The sequence below is a fragment of the Polistes dominula genome, unplaced genomic scaffold (genome assembly GCF_049000335.1).
Source record: "Polistes dominula isolate Pdom_NZ unplaced genomic scaffold, Pdom_raw_medaka contig_28, whole genome shotgun sequence".
Classification (NCBI taxonomy): Eukaryota; Metazoa; Arthropoda; class Insecta; order Hymenoptera; family Vespidae; genus Polistes; species Polistes dominula.
In genome coordinates, this window is record NW_028300879.1 from 1,037,442 (window position 1) to 1,058,805 (window position 21,364).

Below are 21,364 nucleotides of genomic sequence, written 5' to 3' on the forward strand. Positions count from 1 at the left end.
AACAAACAACGTGACACGTAATTTATATATATTAACATAAGATAAGATATATAAAATAAGTTTTTAATTTATTAAATTAAATTAAATCAGTTTGTGATACTTAAATCGATTAAATAATAATAATCGAAACAAAATGAAATCAAATGAATTCAAAAATCTACGCAATCAAAAAAAAATAAAATAAAGAAACATATTTTTCAATTTTTCTTCTAACGAAATCCAATTTACGAATCCCAAATGTTCTTAAAGTGAAATCACATAATCTCTTGAATACAAGTAAATCTGTACTATTACCATTCCTTGTAGGTTTTAAACCATCCAAGCGCTGTTTCTACAACTTGAAATGCCTTCAAATGAAGAGATACATCTTCATCACTGCCATCACTGATTTCAAATATCACTGATTTGAATAAGATTGTGTATTCAATCACGTGTATACACGTCTAATGCACTTAACTGCTTAAAATTGTATCATCAAAAATAACGTAATATGCCATAATATGAGAATACAATCTTGTTATAAGAATACTGTTCATATAATAAAATGTTCATATTAAAAAGTATTCATATAATCAAAATGTCACATAATGAAGATACCAATGCATATAATGAAGGTTCTACTGTATATATATATATATGTATAAACGTTTTTCGAAAGGAAGCCTCGAGGAAGATGCATTTGAAATCGCAAATTATGTGCATACGTTGTTTCCAACCACGATGTGTTTTCAGACACGATGACTTATACATACCTACTTGCTAATAGTAAATAAGAGTTAGTCACACTCTCTACCAACACACACACACACATTAATACATTTTTTTTCATACACATATGAATACATGCATGCATGCATGCATTACATATAAAACATACAAACGTACATCGAGAAATATCGTTGTTGTTATTATTATTATTCGTCGCTCGCGGCACGACGATGACAAATATTTGAATTAGACTTGCAAAAAGCAACGCCTTGAGCCTGCCATGATAGGATGCTTCGCTCATGCCATCATCATATCGAATATCTCGACAAAACCGATTGAGAATTCGAACGAATAAATATCATCCTAGCGGTTATTTATTTATTTATATGTATGTATGTATGTATGTACGTTTGTTGAAATTTATTCTCAATATTCCAGCCATTCAAAATTGCTGAAACTGTCGATACTCCTATGTGTGTACAATTGGGTAGAAAATTTGTTCTCATGGTATACTCTCATTTCTATTTGATCTATCTCAAAAAAATTTCAATACAAAATTTACATCAAATGTTCAATTATTTGTAAATATAACTGTCCTAAATATTTCTTATTTTTTTTTTTTTTTTTTTTTTAACAAATTATTTTTAATGAAGTAACGAAACATTTCCATGAAAACGTAAAATATTTGATTTGCTTGTGACGATATACGCATGAATATAATATGGTCGTCGTTCATGTTGTACGATAATACCTATCACCCCTTATTTCGAGCCGCCAATTGTATTATTTGCATCCATCAAACTTTCTTCAACAATTTGATATTTCTTTGATCTTTTTCTTTTATCCCTTTCTCCATGTTTTTTTTGTCTATAACGAATACGTTGATTCAAATTTTCATTTGGATTTGATCGTCATCGCGAATGTGTATTATTTACCCTTCTTCCATAGTTCACCTTATTTTTTCGATGCATAGAAACACACTCCCTCTACCTCTCTCTCTCTCTCTCTCTCTCTCTCTCTCTCTCTTGTATATACAGTTGTAGAATAAACTAGAATCAAAAATGTTTGCTCGTACGAGAGGAAAGACAAACGAATTACATCGTTTTCTCACGCATCGCCGAGTTGGACGCAACTTTCCGTTTGCGGAACCGGATGCGAACCTTGTAGCACAAAAGCTACTCGATTGTGTCGAGAAACAGAGAGAGAAAGAGAGAGAGAGAGAGAGAGAGAAAGTGCATCTACGGGTGACAGGTATATATAGACCAAATATAGGATAGGACATATAACAAACACCAATGTACAATGTACATGTACAATACGAAACATGTTATATTGAGTTGGAAAAGAAATTTGTACCGACAAATAATTTCGGTATTTCATAACTCTGATGACATTGATCAGATATCTGACGGAACTTGTATAATTTAAAAGCTTACACATCGTAGAATAATTTAAAAAATATATATATATATATATTGAGATTTGATCGGTTTATTTTGAAACTGGCCTAACTCTATTTTTACCCCACATTCCCATGAGCCTATGAACTTACGCGTATGTATGTATGTATGATGTATGTGTACACATACATACATATAACAGAAAGGACATCGTTCTCTTCCAAATAAAAGCCGATGACGAACGAAGACGATCACTTTTATTGTTCTCCTCCTTGTCGTATCGTGTGCCCGCCCGCCTGCTGTCCGGTTAACGAGCTCCATCGAGGACAAGAACGAAGAGAGGTCGGTCTTCCGGTCCAACTCGTCTTTTTCTGGCCATCTCCTTCCCCTCTCCTCTCCTCTCCTCTCTCTACCCCCAACCTTTTCCTCTTCACCCTATTCCTCAACTTCTCTTCCTCCCTTCTTCTTCCCCCCTCTCTCTTTCTCTCTCTCTTTCTCTATCATCACTTTTTCTCTCGTCGTCCTCGTCGACAAGAAATTCAGAGACAAAAATGCAAATTACAGTCGACGACGGAAGAATGGGACTCCGCTGGTGAATATCGGAATACATACAAAAAGACAAAAACAAAAACTTGAGAGAAAGAGAGAGAGAGAGAGAGAGAGAGAGAAGAGGTGCATAGCAGAGGAAATGAGAGAGGATAGGAGTTGATGCGTTTAAAAAGTCGTGTCGAAATAGGCAGCGAACGCCATTACGCTATTAATGAATCGTCGTCTAGAAAATTTAGAACTTCATTTTGTTTCAATCTTCTTTTTAATCGTCGACATATTTTTTTCATTACTTTTGATATATATATGTATATTCTTTTTAATTTAAAATTTTTTTTTTTCATGAGTTTGCCCTTATTACTCTCCTCATTTGCTATTTTCGTACAAATTGCGACAAATATTTGATGGAAAAAGAATTTTGTTCTTTTTCGTTCCTCTCGATCGATCGATCGATCGATCGATCACATCCTGGTTATGCGTATGGACGAATCGTGTTTCTGCTAATTAGTTTGAACGATTAAGAGGGTGAAAGAAAGAGAGAGAGAGGGAGGGAGGGAAAGAGAGATACCGTGGAAATTTTAATACCTGCTATTAATTAATTAAGGGGAAACACGCATATTGTAAAAGGAAGGAACGGTAATGAAGAAGATTTACAAGGAGACATTATGGTTGAACATTAATGGATTTTTATAAGCTTTGATATATCAGTAGTTATACCTTTAAGATATTTTCGTGATCAAATATTTTGGTAAACTGGGCCAGCTAATTTTGCGAGAAAAACTTTAAAAATTTTTTTCTCAAAATTGACTACTGACCAGTTCACCAGTCGAAATATTTTACCACGAGTAATACCTTCTTAAAGGATATACTACTGATATATTAAAGCTCGTAAAAATCTGTTGATGTTCAACTGTAATGTCTCCTTGTTAGTACGAGGAAAATATTTTCATTCCTTTGCTTCCCACCAGAGTACGCGCAAATCCCTTCCTGTAGTCCCGACTCGTAGAGTCGTCTGCTGCTATGTGTTAAAACACTCTGTTGCTGTGTTGCTGCTTGCTTAGGTTGTATTACGATTTATCAAAGCGATTCGACGACGAATCGTCATTCGTAATCCACCCCTATGACTGTCGACCAGACACCCATACAACATCAGATATAAAATACTAACGGTCTCTCTCTCTCTCTCTCTCTCTGTTTTGTTCATATCCTTTTTGTCTCTTTCCCACTCTTCTTTTATCTACGTTCGTTGCCAGTATTACGCAAACGCGAATATCGTTTTCGAGCGAAACAACCCTCTTTTTTTTTCAACGAAAGAGAGAATAGGAAAGAAGAGGTTCTACCTTCGAATCGGAAGCATTATCGCCCCCTTCGATCGGCTTTATGCGCGTGGGGCCACACCTTCTCTCTGTAGACATATTCACGATTTAACGACCAAGCCGTAGCAACGTTGGCAGCAGTAGCAGCAGTACTAACTTGTAGGTAGCAGTAACAGGGAAAATGAGGGTTTGTTTCACCCTATACACCAACGTTACTGTCTCACTTCCGCTGAATTTTGCGTTTTAGAAACAGTGTCCCATAGAATGTTCAGCCCACTTCATCTATGAAATATTTTGTTGTTATTCCTGCCACTACTATTGCTACTAACAACAATTGAATGATTGAATTATTGAACGATTAAATTGTTGGAGTTTAATTTTCGTCCATATTTGTTTTGATTTTTGAAAAATATGAAAAGTGACACATAAAGTTATAAAATATTATCACTAGATATACCAGACCAATTATTTTGACTGATTGTTGACGCCATTTTAATTCAAAATTTCTACTTCATGTAACATTTGATTTCTGTAAATAATATTAAGCGTTTTGTTATTTCAAAATGCCTATTAATAATCCATTTATCTATTAAAATTATTATTGTTTAAATATTTTTTGTTATTTTTTTTACGAGTAAATAAAGTCAGTCATTTTGATTAGTGTGGTAGAAATAGGTATACTGAAAATGGTGGTATATTTAGTGTTATTTAGGACTATAGTGTAAATATTCTTTGATTATTGTTTTAAACAGACAACTTTTGTAATTTAAAATTACAACTCTTCTAACAAACATAATTTGTCCACGTTCTTGTTCGTTATTTGTTTTGGTCTTCGAAAAGTTAAAAATGATACGATAAAGAAACAGAATTTACTGTATTTGTATAGATATATATATATATGCATGCGCGCGCGTTGATTCTCTTTAAAAAATTTATTTCTTTGGAGATAACCTATGTTTCTGAAACAAAGTAATTCTCTTCTCCGCATCTTTCTCTTTTATCTTTTATTTTAAAATATTAAAACTATCTATCCCCCTTTGTGTTTCTATAAAACAACGTAAACGAAGCAATAACGAACATAACCTCATTCAAACCCTACGTATGTATGTATGCGCATGATAACGAAGTTATAACGAACGTAAATGCATTTTGTTTAGACTAACAAATCGTATTATCTCTTCTATAAATTTGTTTTCTTTCAAAGTGCTTTTACCAAACGTAGTAAACGTAAAAAATAAAAAAATATACTTAAAGTTGTATATACTGTATTTAAAAAAAAAAAAATAAACCACATCATCTGTACATTTTCTCGTAGAATTATGTTCTCATTTTCACCCTAATCGTTTTCAAATCTATCGAGCGTGTTGTGTATTCTCAATACTTGAAACGTAGATGGAAAGAAACGTTAAAATGTAAGAGGAAAAGGGATGGGGATGGGGATGGGGGGTGGTTATAAGAGTGGGGTGACTTGAGAGAACACCATGTTTTCCCATGTTCTTCATTATGATCATCAAGGGTGTCTTCCATTATGAGAGACATCCATGTGTCGCAGAACCCACACGAAGTATGTTTATATGCGCACCCACATATTTATATACGGATGTATGTGCATGTGTTTGTGTGTGTGTGTACGCGCGCGCGTATTTCCGGTTTTAACCGCTTCGTCGTTTCGACGTTCGATCGAACTCTTTTATTTTCTTTCTGTTTTTTTTTTTTTATTTCTTCTTATTCCTCTTGTCCAGTAATAATAAATATTTAATGGTTGCTGCATGTACCTACGATTTTTCATGATGCTTTTGATCGACGTAATATCGCAAATGGACTACTCGTCGTTTGCTGCTGCGTATGCGGTCATCGATTTTTCGCGGCACTCTGCCATTACGCTAGGAAAACTTTCAAAGTGTGTGTGTGTGTTCAGAAAAACGTTATTCGATCGACATTATCCGTTTTGCGTTTATTGTATGTGAGAATACATATGAATATGTATAGTACATATATACATATATATATATATATGCAGGTGCGCATGTATGCATATATGTATGTATATATGTAAACATTCGATGTTACATCGATGTAAAATAAATGATTCTTCCATTTTTGTTTGTTTTATTTTCCTTTGCCTTTGTGCTCTGTTTTTTTTTTTTTTTTTTTTTATATGCATGGATGAAACCGATTTTTAATAATTGAAATTATATACGAAGATTATTTTCTCTTCTTTTTTTTTTTTTTTTTTAGACAAATTCTTGTTTAATTATGAATATTATTGTTTTATGGAAAAATAATATTTAATTGAAAGTAACTATGATGATATACCTAATAACATTTTTACTGATATAATTGTACTGTATGAATTACAAAAGGATATATAAATATTTGTAATAATTATTATGATATATAAATATTATTCTATTATATTCTGATAATAATAATAATAATATAGTTACAGTATAATAATATTAGTATTGTATTAAATATAATAGAATAAATTATTTCAGCAATTACTTTCTATTGAAAGATCTAATTGATTAGGCAGTATCACGATATATGACGTAACAGGATTAAGTACTTAAAATTATCCATCTATTGATTTCATATTTATCCATAAGCTACTTCTCGAAGCTTTTAAGAGGATTTTTTACTTTTTGAATTTTATTATGTGTTATAAAGGAAAAGAAAAATTCGATTTTTTTTTTTTTTATTATCGAATAAAATTTTGCAAAGCATTCCATTTTATAGATGCGCTTCTTACATTAATGAAATATATATATATATATATGTCTAATAAGAAAATCCTCATTTTTATCATATCTCATCTATCTTTAACTAATCTTTAATCAGAAGTTATTGAATTATCCTTTCTAATGAATGAGGAATAAATAACCGTGTTAAAATCCAAGTATAGTAACATTTCTCATTTGCACATGCAACAACAACTCCTATAGACACCATGCTTTGCATAATACCGTCAAATTTCATTAGAGAATCCAATTATTCCATTCGACGACCCCTCCTCTTTTATTTTCCACTGAACTTTTCCATTTTCTTACAACTAATACAAATAATAGTATTAGTTTGATTGATCGCATATATATAATAAAAAATATTGATATATTAATCGCATAAATTATTTATTATTATTTTTTATCACTAATTTAAAGATTTTTATTTAGAGATTATCTAGGTTTTTGTAAGGTTCTTTCAATAGATGGCACTGTATTACAATACAATTATTTCGATGATATATTCATGTCTCGAAGTTGCTTGGTTTTCTTTCAAGGTTTTACTTCTACCGTGTGTTATCTGCATACATCTATTTTTTTTTTTTTTTTCTATTTCTCTCTATCTCTCTTTCTCTTATTCTCTACGAGATTTTGAAATCGTAATCACCGGACTACCGTAACCATCACCACTACCGAAATCGTAACCACCGGATCTACCGTAACCATCATCACCATTACCGAAATCGTAACCACAGAACATAGCCTGCCATTTTATCCGACACGATAAATTGTCGATGCAACACAACATTTTTTTTTTTTTACATTCATCGTTGAATTCAAAATTAATAAGAAAAAAAACAATAAAATCAAAAAAATTCAATCGATAAAAAGAGATCTTACTTATCGACCTGTATAATCCGTTCTTTATCAAATTATTAGATTTGTTGTTTTTTTGTTTTCTTAAGATTCGTTCGAATGATATTTTCTTAATTATTTTTAATTATTAAATGTTTAAAAAAACAAAAAAACAAAACAAAAAATAAAACAATCAATTGGGTATTTTATTTATGATAGAAATTTAATTATAATCAGAATTCTTTAGTTTCTCGAAGAATGTATGAGTACGAATGAGAGAGAAATATGTAATATGAGAGAAAAAGAAAGAGAGAGAGAGAGAGTGAGTGAGAGAGAAAACGATTCTTAATTAATCTTTAAACAAAGGATATCCGGTGTAATTAACGTTACCATATTACAGACTTTTTCCCACCCCAGTTAACTCGGTGAACGGCAGAAATTCTTTGCTATGGACGTGCGCTTGTACGAAGAAAAATTCACCGATTCGCACGATTATCGTTAATCTAGCCTCCTTTTTTCTCTCTTATGATATTTTTTTTTTATTAAATAAAAACAATAGACATAATTGTGTAACAACAAACGTTATTAATAACATAATTCGTAAATAATTGTTTATTTACAAAAAAAAACATAATCTAATTTAAAATATTATTTGTTAAAGTAAAAGAGAATATATATATATATATATATATATATAAGTGCGGAATAAAAATTTTTTTGTAGATAAGCACAAATTTTCTACACGATTTTATTCTATAAAAATTCGTATAATGTTTTAATTAACAAATAACAGCAACAACAAAGAAGAAGAAAAAACACAAATACAAATTTCTTCTTACAAAGGGGGAAAAAAAAAACAAATTAGAAAGAAAACCAAGCAAATGTTTAATCATTTAAAAAAAAAAAAAAAATTTTTAATTAAATAACAATGCAAATAATTATTCGTTGAAATAAAATAACAATAAAGTAAGTAACAAGGAGAACCATGTGCAATTTACGACTTTCCATTGATCCGTTTTCAGCCGTGGTGTTGCTTTGACAACGGTGACCTTGAATAGGCTTTTTTTCCGCGAACAGGACAAAGCTAACTTCTTCCTTCGTGTTACCCTAAAAGTATTTGCTTAGCTTCCATGCTTATGTTTATACAGGTGTACGTGTTTGCTGCTGCGTGTATATATTACAAACACACCCACACACACATACACATACGTTCACATGGTCAGTACGAAGGTTTATTTTACATGGAGGATATGTCAGAAACGTGATCCAACACCGATTACGTTAGATGAACGGTGACAAATGTTCTTTCATACCGGAACATGAATTCATAAAAACCTGAAGGAAATCTGAAGGCTATATTGTTTTGTATTATAGATATACATGGTACATATGCATATATATATATATATATATATATATATATATATATATATATACATTGATTATTATATATATATATATATGCGATCAATATATTAAATAAAAATTGTGCTATGTGTGTTAAGTTGAAAAGAAAATTTCACGCGTGAAATAAAAAAAATGTTCATTAAAATAAGTTGAGTAATTTCGGAATTATTAGTGGACACAAAGATATTGTAACACTGAATTTATATATATATATATATATATATATAGAATTGTTATTAATTAATTAATTAATATATATAAAATAAAATTATTTATTGAATTTTATTAATATAATTAATTATTCTTGTTTCATCGGTGCTTACTTTCACGTTCTTCTTCCGTTTCACGATTTTCAAATCATCCTGCCTGATTCTAAAGAAGTTTTCACTTGAAAAATTTATATTAGAAAAAAGTTCATGAAATTTGTGGCCTCGTGTCGATTTTTAACTCTATATGAGAAATATAATTATGTTAGAAAATTGTGAGAACGTGATTGTCGGTGAGAGAACACTAGGTAACAACACAGTAAGGTAATGTAACGTAATCGTTGCAAAAAGTTACAGTAATTCAGAATTATTCTGTCATGATATGGACTTAACGCCCATCTTCTGCTATGTATAATCATCCTTGTTAGAATTTCTAGCATTGTGATGTAAGGAAAGTAAGGACGTCTACGTGGTTAGTTCTCTAATACTAGTACTGGTGGTATAGGTGGTGAATAGTTACATTACTTGGACCTAGGCTACATTCGAATAGTAATCTAACTCGCTATAGTTGAGAGGAAATGACTTTGTGACGAGAAAGTAATGGAAATGAATGAGAGGAAAAGAGAAAATATATATTAGTTTTTTTTTTTTTTTTAAACTAGTTTTCGATAAAAACATGAATCTTTTTCCTGTATATAATTTCAACAGTGTAACCAATATTCCTTATCTATTAATTAATCTACACAATTACATTATTCTAATATTATATAAAGTAGTACTATTTCGAAATTCCAATATGTGGATAATTATTTCTGCATTTACAATATCCCTAGTAGTACAAAATATTGAAAAATATTGAATAAATGTGTATTTAATATAAAATTATATTAATTTATATTAATTATTATAATATTATATAATATTAATATTAATAGTCTTTTTAATATTAAATACATATATATATATATGTATTCAATATTTTGTAATATTTTGTGCTACTAGGAATGATTTGTAATCAAAGGAAATAATTAATGTAATTATTACGTTTGAATTATTTCAATATTTCTAATGAATTTCTATTGATTGTTTAAAAAATATATTTAATATAATAAAATATATTTGTCTATATATATAAATGATTGTTGTGATTTGTTTTACAGCAATTGAAAGATGAACTTGGTGAGGTCGTGGCAGAGATGGAGGCGATGGAGGGCGGAGGTCTCGTTGCAAACGAGACGAAACCGACGAACAAGGCAAAGCAGACGTCGATCGGGCGCAAGAAGTTCAACATGGACCCGAAGAAGGGCATCGAGTACCTGATCGAGCACAACCTGTTGGCACCAACACCAGAGGATGTTGCTCAGTTCCTTTACAAGGGCGAGGGCTTGAACAAGACAGCGATCGGCGATTATCTTGGAGAACGTCACGATTTCAACGAGCGCGTATTACGTGCCTTCGTCGAACTCCATGATTTTACCGACTTGATATTGGTCCAAGCATTGAGACAATTCCTCTGGTCCTTTCGTTTACCTGGCGAGGCACAAAAAATAGATCGCATGATGGAATGTTTCGCACAGAGATACTGTCAGCTCAATCCAAATATATTCACTAACACCGACACCTGTTACGTTCTCAGCTTCGCCATTATCATGTTGAACACGTCGCTTCATAATCCAAGCGTTAAGGATAAGCCCAGCGTAGAACAATTTATATCCATGAATCGTGGTATCAACAATGGCGGCGACCTACCACGAGAATTACTCGTGGTAAGTTTTTTTTTTTAACATTATTTCAGAATATTTTTTCAATTCTTTATCAAAAAAAAAGATTCGATCAAGTTTTTATATCTGTATTTATCGTCTTTGATTTTTTTTTCTTTCTCTCTAACAATTAGTTAGAGCTGGAAATTTTTTTTGTATTTTCGTTGAAATGATTTTTGTTTTTTTTTTGTTTTAACTTTTACCGACCGAGATTTCTCGGTACACTCAACACTTGCGCGCGCGCTTCCTCTTTTGAAAGGAAACCCTTGAAAAAAAAATCGAATGAATTAGAGAGGGCTGACCCTGCAATCCCTCGGCCACTCGTTAGACAAGTGGGATCTCTTCGTGGAAACGGCTCAATCGCATACATATCTGCCATCACGTTCATCTGACCTCTTGTCCCAATTATAGGCAGTCTCCTCTTTTAGGACATGCATATTAAAATAGTTTTCTTGTTTAGTTCTTTCTTTTTTTGGTCTGGTTTTTCTCTTTTTCACTCGTAAATATCTTGTATATCTGGTGAAGCCTAGCTATAGTACCTAATGAAATTGATAGATGCCATAGAAAAGTACTCCTAGCTCGTAACAGCTCAAAGCTAATAGCATCGAAAGCTGTTTATATCGTATTACTTATCTGAAAATTTTGTTTAAAATAAAAAAAAAAAAAAAAACCCTGAAATTTTAAAACCACAAACGGAGCTTGATCTTCCGGTCATAAAAATTGTTAAACTTTCCTCGAAACAAACAAATAATAATAGTGATACACCGTTATCTTTTATCTCGAACCCACTCAAATATCTGAATACATGAATACGAAATATTTTTACATATAGAGACAGAGATAAATATATATATATATATATATAGAAAAAAAAGAGTGAAAAATAGAAAAAAAAACAAAATGTCAGCTAACGTAAAATAACTACGGATAGAAAAATTGTGTAATTTACTATTCTATTTCATGAAATTTGCATAGTTTGTTTTAATGTAGCTCCCTACGAATTTTGAATATTAATTTAACCGTAGAAATTGCAATAATAAAAAAAAAAAAAAAAAACAAGAAAAAATAAACGTAATTCTTATTTTCTCGAGATAATAAAATTTGAATTTTTCTTATTTTCGAATGTAAAAGTTTTTATATTGAACAAATGCATACCACACACACGGTCGACGATTATCTTTTGCAATGGGATATATAAAGCAATTGGCAAGCTTATGCAAGTGTCTCAATGAAATGAACGAACGTCCGTACATATACACGAGACTACAACTGACGCCGCCATGATAGCTAAAAAGGGAGTACAAGGGGTCAGGAGAAATGTCGCTATGAAACGTCTGAATGATTCTTTAATGACAGATTTATGAGTATAGTAATAGCACCGAGCGCCATGGATATAACACGAGAAATCATTTCGATCGTCATTTTAAACGACGATATTATATACTCGTTATTATAATCCTCGGGAACAAATTCTTGGGCGCCATTGATGATCTTTTATCAATTTAACGATGCTTTCATCATTTTTTTCCCGTGTAAAAAGAAACAAATAATCCAACCAAAAATACATACCTGTTATCAGATATTTTTGCAATTTATTTTCTTACTGCTATAAACTTGATCGATCAATTTATTAAAACATATATAAAAAACAAATAATATTTTTTTCAAAATGTATAAACGAGTTTGATAGCAAGATCAATAATGTAAGGAATTGCACTTTCTTCAGAGTCTCTACGAAAGCATAAAAACGGAACCATTCAAGATCCCGGAAGACGATGGCAACGATTTGATGCACACCTTCTTTAACCCCGATAAGGAAGGCTGGCTTTGGAAGCAAGGTAATTTCCTGTCGACGTGTCTCGTCAACCCAGCACCACTATAGTCTCCTCCCAACACTTTTTCGTCCCCTTTCGACTTAGCGTCACTTCTAATAACACGTCCGATCTCTTCTTCGAATTCGAATCCATAAGAAAAGTTATACTGAGAAACGGTACTCTTCGCGTCTTTCAAAAGGGATGAACGAGGATATTCAACAAAAAAAAACTATATCTACTTTGAGTTTTACGAGCCATGAAATAATTTTACTTACACATATCTAACTTCAATATATTTTCTTATCTTTTTGTTATCTATAAACAAAAATTATGTTAATTGACAATTAATTATCATATGAAACTTAAGTTAATAATTTTTGTTGTATTTTTGCTCTCATGCACATTTATATGTTAGTTGGTGATTTAAAAAAAAGCTATTTAAATTATTCGAGATATTAAGAAATAAATATTGTTTATTTCAACTTATTTTGAAGATTTTTAAGTTACATATAAAAAAAAGAAGTTTTTATATCTGTTATTATTTAAAAAAAAAAAAAAAAAAAAATAATAATAATTTTTAAATAATGAAGGCTTCTTAAATATATGAAAATATATATATTTCAAAACTTATTTTATAATCATCAACTCGTATATATGCCTGTCGAACTATATCAACAAATCTATAACATAATTTTTGAAAGGAAAATTTTCCTCTCTTATTATTAATCATGATAATTGATAAAGAAGAAGAAGAAGTAGAAGAAGAAGAAGAGAAAAGACGTGTCAATGAAGAATGTACTATAGTAGTAACTTGGTAATCCTATTGAAGCGCTTTTTAATGCTTGAAAAGAGAGGCCTGTTCTTATATTATTATCGCTTTGTCCCTCTGCTGCCCTGACGGAGACAGCAGGTAACTAATGCATTCGAGTGACATCATTGATAGTTATAACTTTAAACGTATTTATAATGACTGTTTCAGGTGGACGTTACAAAAGCTGGAAAAGACGGTGGTTTATTCTTAACGACAATTGCCTATATTATTTTGAATATACGACGGACAAGGAACCACGCGGTATCATTCCGTTAGAAAACATCCAAGTTAGAGAAGTACAAGATCGACACAAACCTCATTGCTTTGAACTTTATGCAGCTGGATCAGAATTTATTAAAGCATGTAAAACTGATAGCGAAGGAAAGGTCGTCGAAGGTATATCATTTGTATATATATTTTTAATAATCTTAATCACACAACAGAGAACCAATTGCTCTCAACAACAACAACAACAACAACATTCACTGCACTGTCTAATTACATTCTAAACGTGAAGATGATCTACTTGATCGATCGATTAGTTAAATGTTAATTTCAAAGTGTACCAATCATTTAATTAATCTTTACTTTCAATTTGTATTTTAACAGGCAAGCACACAGTGTACAGAATGTCTGCAGCAACAGACGAGGAGAAAGATGAATGGATCAAATGTGTACGGTAAGTATAGTTAGTAAAAAACGAATACATTGATGATCACTCTCGTTTCTCTCACTCTCTCTCTTTCTCTCTCTCTCTCTCTTCGTATTCTTCTCTATTAACAAGATTTATTTTCCCATTTTTTTTAGGCAAAGTATATCACACAATCCATTTTACGACATGCTAGCCGCAAGGAAGAAAAAGGCACAAAAGACAAACGTTTATTCGAAAAGTTAAATAATAACTTAGAGTATAGAGTTTCTAAAGAAACTCGATTGACATGAAAGACTGTACTTGGATCTCAAAGATAACTTTGAAGAGAGATTCTAGAACACGATCAGAAAAAGATCTGATCGTTTTAGAAACATCAGTAGGATGTATCACAACCAACAGTGAACAAAATATAACAGGACAAGGTACTGATATGTGTATATAAATGCGTATATATACATAAATACACAAATTATATAAATATATATATATATAAAGACAGTGATCAAAATAATAATTCGACGTGTTTGAAAATAAAAATAAAAATGAACAAAACAACAATAACAACAACAACCAAATGTTTCTCGAAAAGGAAGAAAAGAAAAGAATAGTTTATCTCCGAAGATTGGTCGATGATTGATGGTTCCTTACCATGAAGAGATTTTCCTAAAGTTAGCCTATCATATGCTGCTGCTGCTGCTGGCAACGACAACGACAATGAACATCGACGTTGAAGCTAATTAAATCGAGAAAATAAAAAAAGCTATGAATTAATCTTATTGTATTCTTATACTGAGTTTCTTTTTTCTTTCTTCTTTTTGTTTTTTTTTTTCATTATTTAAGACGTAAAAGACAAAACTTCTCATAAATACGTTTAACTTTTTTTTTTTTTTTTTTTTTTTTTTTTTTTTTTTTTTTTTAATAAAATTCAGTTGAAGAATACAAAAAGTTATATAAAAATAAGTAATAATAGCTCTTGGACTAAAGAACTAATCTCGACAAAATCTAAAGTGGAAAAAGAGTGAAATCTTATCTACTTTTCTGGCAGCTATTATAAAGAGGCATTTTATTATTATCATCATCATCATCATCATCATGTGAACGAGGAGACTATAAACGATTGTTCAACAAGTGAATAGTAGAAAAAAAAAAACGAGAAAAAAAAAAGGTTATATAGATAAAAAGAAATCAAGAAAGATAGATGAATGAAGAGAGACTAATGTGATGAAGGGTGTGAGATTATTTATCTTGTAAATGTCCTTCTTGTAATAATGTATCACGTGTATCATCTTCATATTGAGAACTGAGAGAACTTTGGATGATTTTTCATTCAAAAATTATCTACAGGAGAATCAAGACATATATATATATGCGTATATGTACGTACAACAATAACAACAAGAACAGCATCTTTGTTGAAGTCTGAAGAGAGACAAGAAATAAAAAAATAAATATATATATATATATAGAAGTTTAAGGAGCGTGTATATCAATGTGATAGTTGTGTATTTATTTGAACAAAAAAAAATGTGAATAGATAAGAGAAAACTCTAGCTAGCTTTATAAGCGTTTCCAATGATGCGTCATGAAACTTTCCTAGAAACTATAGACTGTACATTATCGTACAGTTAATAAGTATGGCATATAAGCCAATTTTGACTTGAAATTAGAATATTCTTCATTTGGATAAGTAATACAAAATTATATGAATATATATGTATGTATACATATATACATAATATTCATAGATGTGTATTAAACATACATAAATGTATATATGCATCTGTGGATATCATATTGAGTATGGAAGTTACAAAATATATATATAGCATTATGAAGTTATTTCCATACTTAATATTTAAGGTATATATATATATAATGTATTGCAATATAGTAGTTATATATATATATATATATATATTATCGTTAAGTAGTAAATTCGATGAAAAGTGAAAATTCAAAACGTCTGCATAACCCGTTTTTACAACAAATAAACAAGGAAAAATTAATAAATAAGTAGAAGAAAAAGAAAGATAGAACTTTTTCTTGAAGAATAATATCATCATCGTCATCATCATCGTCATCATTGTTATATTATCATTAATTATTATTTTTATTATTATTATTATTATTATTATTATTAATATTATTATTGTTATTATTATTATTCATAATGTGTGCGTAATTAGAATCTTCAATCATCATAATCATCATTCAAAAGTGTTTTCTTTTTTCTAAATCCGTGTTTTGTGTAATTGACAAATCGCTTTTGTTTAATTAAAATCAAAGAGAAGAGGAGAATGACATATCGTTTATAAACTCGAATTCATTTAATTGAATGAGCAAATTGCAAGTTATTTTGGTATTTTTAACAAGTGAATCTATCGATTGGTGAATGCAGGTGCCTTTAAAATCTTCCCCTTCAAAGCTAGTCATATATAACTACAGCGATCCGCCATATTATAAACGACGATATATTACCACACACAACAACAACAAGAATAAATAAATAAATAAAAAAAAAAAAATTAGTAGCGAGAAAGAAAGAAGAAAAAAAAAGAAAAAGAGACAGAGAGAGAGAGAGAGAGAGAAAGAGAAAAAGAAAAAGAAAAAGAAAGAAGTACCTTTTTTTGCTCTATACAAGGAAATATTGGACATCGAAGACGCCTTATTACAAATACATTTAATTAATAAACGAACAAATATAATTGCAGTAGAGTGAAAAATAAACAAACAAATAAAACAAAACAAAAAAGAAAGAAAGAAAGAAAGAAAGAAAGAAAGAAAAGAGGAATATAAAGATTAATGATAAAATAGATTATAAGTTTTTTAAAAATGATAGATACACCACGTGGTATGTTAATCACATGGAATTAAACGTCCGCACGTTTGTTATTATTGCGTAGTAACCAGATCTTAATTAAGTCAAAAGGAAGAGAAAGAGACCTTACGATACAACAGAACTTCTTAAACATTTCTATTTGGCGAACACCCCTTCCCCTTCTCCCCTACTCCCCCCTTTAACTAAGCAAATATTTTTGTGACCCATATTTTCTTTTTCATTATAATAAATTCACGAACGTATATATGTATAACGTTGCTAAACTGGTTTTGAATATAATTTACAGTCATTTTATGTCAAGATATTAATTGCTTTAGGTAAAATCTCTTTGGTCTTCAAATACAGTTGCTTGACCCCCATAATGGGTCGTCGGAATTGCATCAAACTTTGAACAACTTTTGAATAACAACGTCTCTTCCACCATATTGTTTAATAGTTTTTTTTTTTTCGATCGAAAAAAGATATAAAAGATAATTTGTTTTTTTTTCTGTAAAAAAAAAAAAAAAAGGTTGAATGTATGTACGGAACATTGTAACATGACGTTACAAATTAATAATTAATATCGACATTTGTGTGTGTGTGTGTATATGTGCATGAGTGCGTGTGTGTATAAATTGACCCGTCCTAAAATGTCGGATATACATATTATTATTATTATTATTAGAAATAATATATAGTTAGAAGTATTTTTCGCGATTAATTTTATAAATTCTTTTTTTCTTTCTTTTTCGTAGAAAACAAAAAACAAAAACAAAAAATAAAAAATATAGCAAATATTTCTCTTTTACATCACAGCTGCCATCTTGTTTCTCTTCGCCTATTATTATTATATGGGTATTTATAAATATATACATATATACTTACACGTTACAAAACAAACGAAATACCGATAACGATTATTAGTATTAAGAAACACAACCAACAACAACCAAACGAATAAAAAACAGCTAAACGAACAAACAACACACAATAAAAAAGCAAATTTATGATAAATATCGCGCGCGCACATATGTAAAAAGAAAAAGAAAAGAAGATAGATGCAATTGAAGAAATTTCGAACAATTTGACGCTTTAATATAGCTTATCCCCAAATGAAATACTATATTACATACATTACAATTCTATTTACGTCGATTCAACATGTCACACAATTATCATCCTCTTCAACCCTTTTACATCTTCTCTCTCCTTTTGTATACATGCACAATCAATCGAATGCATTAAACTGTCCTCCTCCCCCCCCCCGAACCTGTTCCGCTTCTTTTTAATCCAATTTTTCAAGTCTTTCGTGTATTTCCTTACAACTTATTATATATATATATGTATAACAATCATTGTAAATATATTTTTTAATTAACTTCGATTCGAAATAAAATAAAAAATTATATACATATATATATATATATTTAATACATATATACATGTATATACATATTTATGTACGTGTATGTATATATGTTCATGTAATTGCGACAATGTATTATTAAGTGAAAAATGAAAGTTGATTTTTCACATGATTTATTTCATAATATTAAATATTATTTTGAAATAAATCGTAAAATCAATTTAATCTTCAATAATTTGTATCGATTTAATTTATTGGCATAATTATTGTTACACAATATATATATATCAGAGCTTATCAAACTCAAAACCTAAAACCTTAAACATTTGCTAATAACAAATCACAAAAAGTAATTTATTGTAAAGTAATTCATTGGTATACATGTGAATACAATATATATATATATATATACATTGGACAATATTATATAAATAAAACTGTATTAGAATTTCCGCAATATTCCCAAAATTCAGTTACACGATCTTATTATGAAATCTGAACTTGATGTAACCCATAGAAGAATCGCAAATTACAATTTGAGAAGCTCTGACATATATCGATCGGATATTATACATTTGTTATTACATTCGTATCTTTTTTTTCTTCGTATTTTCACTAATGTTTATTTCGTTATCTCTTTGTTTGTTTTTTTTTTTTTAATAAACAAACGAAATAATGATTTATAGAGTTAAATAATTATCTAAGATTACTTTGCAGTTCCTGTTAACTTTTCCAGATAGATATTAAATTAGTATTAGAAATAAGATGTGTTTAATGTAATAGCAAAAAATGATCGATCGATTTTTAGATAATATTGTATAAAACAAAAACAAAAAAAAAAAAGAAAAAAAGAACATATATGATGCCTGTATCACTTAAATTACAGAGAATTTGTACATTTCCTTGTATATTATTATTTCTCCATTGTTATGTATGCAAAACGAAACAAGATAAAGAAAACAAATAATAATAATAATAATAATGATAATAATTATAATAATAACATTATTAATATTAATAATAATAATGATAATAATAATAATAATAATAATAATGAAGTATATGCTGCATTTATACCAATTATTATGACTCTGAAAATTTCGATGAAGTTATTTATTTTGCATAATGTATGAGAACATATTAACAATACTTTATTGCACTGGAATTACGTCAAGATAAATCGCTTTTTATGATTCTTAAACAAATTGATCGATTCAACATCGATCTTATATACGTACTTAAATTAAATAAACAAATGAATATAGAATATATTATTTTTCATTTATTCATATAAAAAGCAAATGCAGTGTGTTGTAAATGTAAACTTTGAAATCGTTTGAAACTATGATGAATGCCATTATTGTACGTTTCTTTTTAATATATTATTTAATAATTATTTTTTTAATTAATTATGCACTCTACTCTACTCTTTTATATAGATGCAAAAATGTATCAACCAAAGTTATTTGTTATAGTAGTTTGTTATTAAATATTAGAACGAAATTGATTTCAAAATGCAAGAAAAAAAGAAAAAACTAAAAAAAAAAAAAATAATAACAAAGGACAAATATTTTTAGATTGTTTTTACAATAATACATTTCGTAAAGTTCCAGGTGTTATTTAAATTTTTTTAATTTTTTTTTTTTGTGTTTTTTTTATAAAAAAACTCAATCAAAATGATATCGATGTTTAATATTGATTCAAACGTGTGTTAATTAAAAAAAAAAAAAATGTTCTTTTATAAATATTTAAGATACGATACGATAAAATGCAAGACGTGCAAAGAGAAAATTATTTACACATATTATGTAAGTAGAAGAATCGATGTATTAGAAAAGTCGCATACATAACAACGTGCCATTTCATCAGTTAAAATAATTTTTGTTTTTTTTTTTTTCAATGAACAATTTACTGTTATTTTAATTTCCTTTTTTTTTTTTTTTTGTTCTGATGCAATGAAACAATAAACGTCTTACGGGATTTATCAAAAGTAAACATTCTTTTTATTCATCTTATTAGCAATCGTATAAATTATAATTTGTTTTTTTAGTTAAATGTCTGTTGTATATAAAATAGTAAAAAAAAACAAAAAAAAAACAATCTTACAGATACAATGATCGAATTATTCTAATTTCAAGCGGAAGCATGTGGAAGTTTTGAATAACGTTTAATTATAGCATTCCATTCGACTGGATAATACTGTAACATAAAATTTCGTAATTTTCCATAATTTTGTCTTAATGACGGGTTACAATCTCGACAGTTGTTAACTACCATTTTTGGAATCATAGCTAAAACAAATAATGCCATTAACAATACAATATTATTAATTATGGTTTGTAACTTAAAACATCTTTTTCAAAAACAAAAAAAAACAAAAAAAAGACGCATACTTTTCATGTTCAATCCTAATTTATCGCACGGTGCTCGATCTAAAATACAATCAAGTTGTTTCTTCATAAAGGAAGTATCCTTCAAACGATCCATTTGTTGATTCAATGGTTGATCTTGCTTGTTTCCTCCTTGTCTTTTGCACAATACAATTACAATTATAATAGTAAAAATTAAAGTAACTACGGCTGTTCTTACTTTCATGATGATATCAAAAATTAACTATTATTTCTTATTCGATATTATTTCGTATTATTTAATAACTAATTCTTATCTCTAACTTTATATCTTTAACTTTAAATTGGCAAATATCCTTGTTCCTTGTACTTTCAGATCATTGTGTTTATTTATTTCTCCTTCTTCTTCTTCTTCTTCTGATTCAATTTTCAATACGTTGACAAATTTGAATTTTTCACTACGATAATTGTTTAATAGTTCTATTGATTAAATACAATTTTAATAAGAACAAATGAAAATTACAAATAAAATATACAGGAGATACGTAAATGTTTATTGGATTTTTTTAGAAAATATTTCATAATTTATATAACGTTGAAAAATTTCAATTACAGTACAGGAAGTTAATGGTTG

At 29.2% G+C, this 21,364-nt stretch overlaps 2 protein-coding genes across 4 annotated transcripts in view; one reads left to right on the forward strand and one right to left on the reverse strand.

Moving 5' to 3' along the window:
• The window catches only part of step (cytohesin steppke), a 55,674-nt gene extending 37,608 nt beyond the window's left edge, over positions 1–18,066 (forward strand). For 2 of the 3 annotated variants that reach the window (XM_015324869.2, XM_015324867.2), the window contains 5 exons: positions 10,322–10,927; positions 12,648–12,759; positions 13,712–13,942; positions 14,156–14,225; positions 14,354–18,066. In XM_015324869.2, coding sequence (XP_015180355.1) covers positions 10,322–10,927; positions 12,648–12,759; positions 13,712–13,942; positions 14,156–14,225; positions 14,354–14,441 — 1,107 coding nt within the window. In that variant the 3' untranslated portion in view covers positions 14,442–18,066. The remainder of the gene's footprint in view (positions 1–10,321; positions 10,928–12,647; positions 12,760–13,711; positions 13,943–14,155; positions 14,226–14,353) is intronic. The other variant, XM_015324868.2, reaches the window with a different exon arrangement.
• Positions 16,419–21,337, reverse strand: LOC107068473 (chemosensory protein 5). Its single transcript, XM_015324874.2, has 2 exons — positions 20,776–21,337; positions 16,419–20,673 (listed from the first exon to the last, which is right to left on the reverse strand). Exons 1-2 carry the CDS (start codon positions 20,975–20,977, stop codon positions 20,516–20,518), a joined length of 360 nt encoding a protein of 119 aa, XP_015180360.1. The 5' UTR covers positions 20,978–21,337; the 3' UTR covers positions 16,419–20,515.
• Between the last annotated feature and the right edge of the window lie 27 nt (positions 21,338–21,364).

What these genes read in the sequence shown, in the direction of transcription:
- LOC107068473 (XM_015324874.2), bottom strand. Translation starts at nt 20,977, where the DNA reads ATGAAAGTAAGAACAGCCGTAGTTACTTTAATTTTTACTATTATAATT. An exon ending in ATTAGGATTGAACATGAAAA is followed by an intron (nt 20,674 to 20,775) that starts GTATGCGTCTTT and finishes TATTTGTTTTAG; the next exon opens with CTATGATTCCAAAAATGGTA.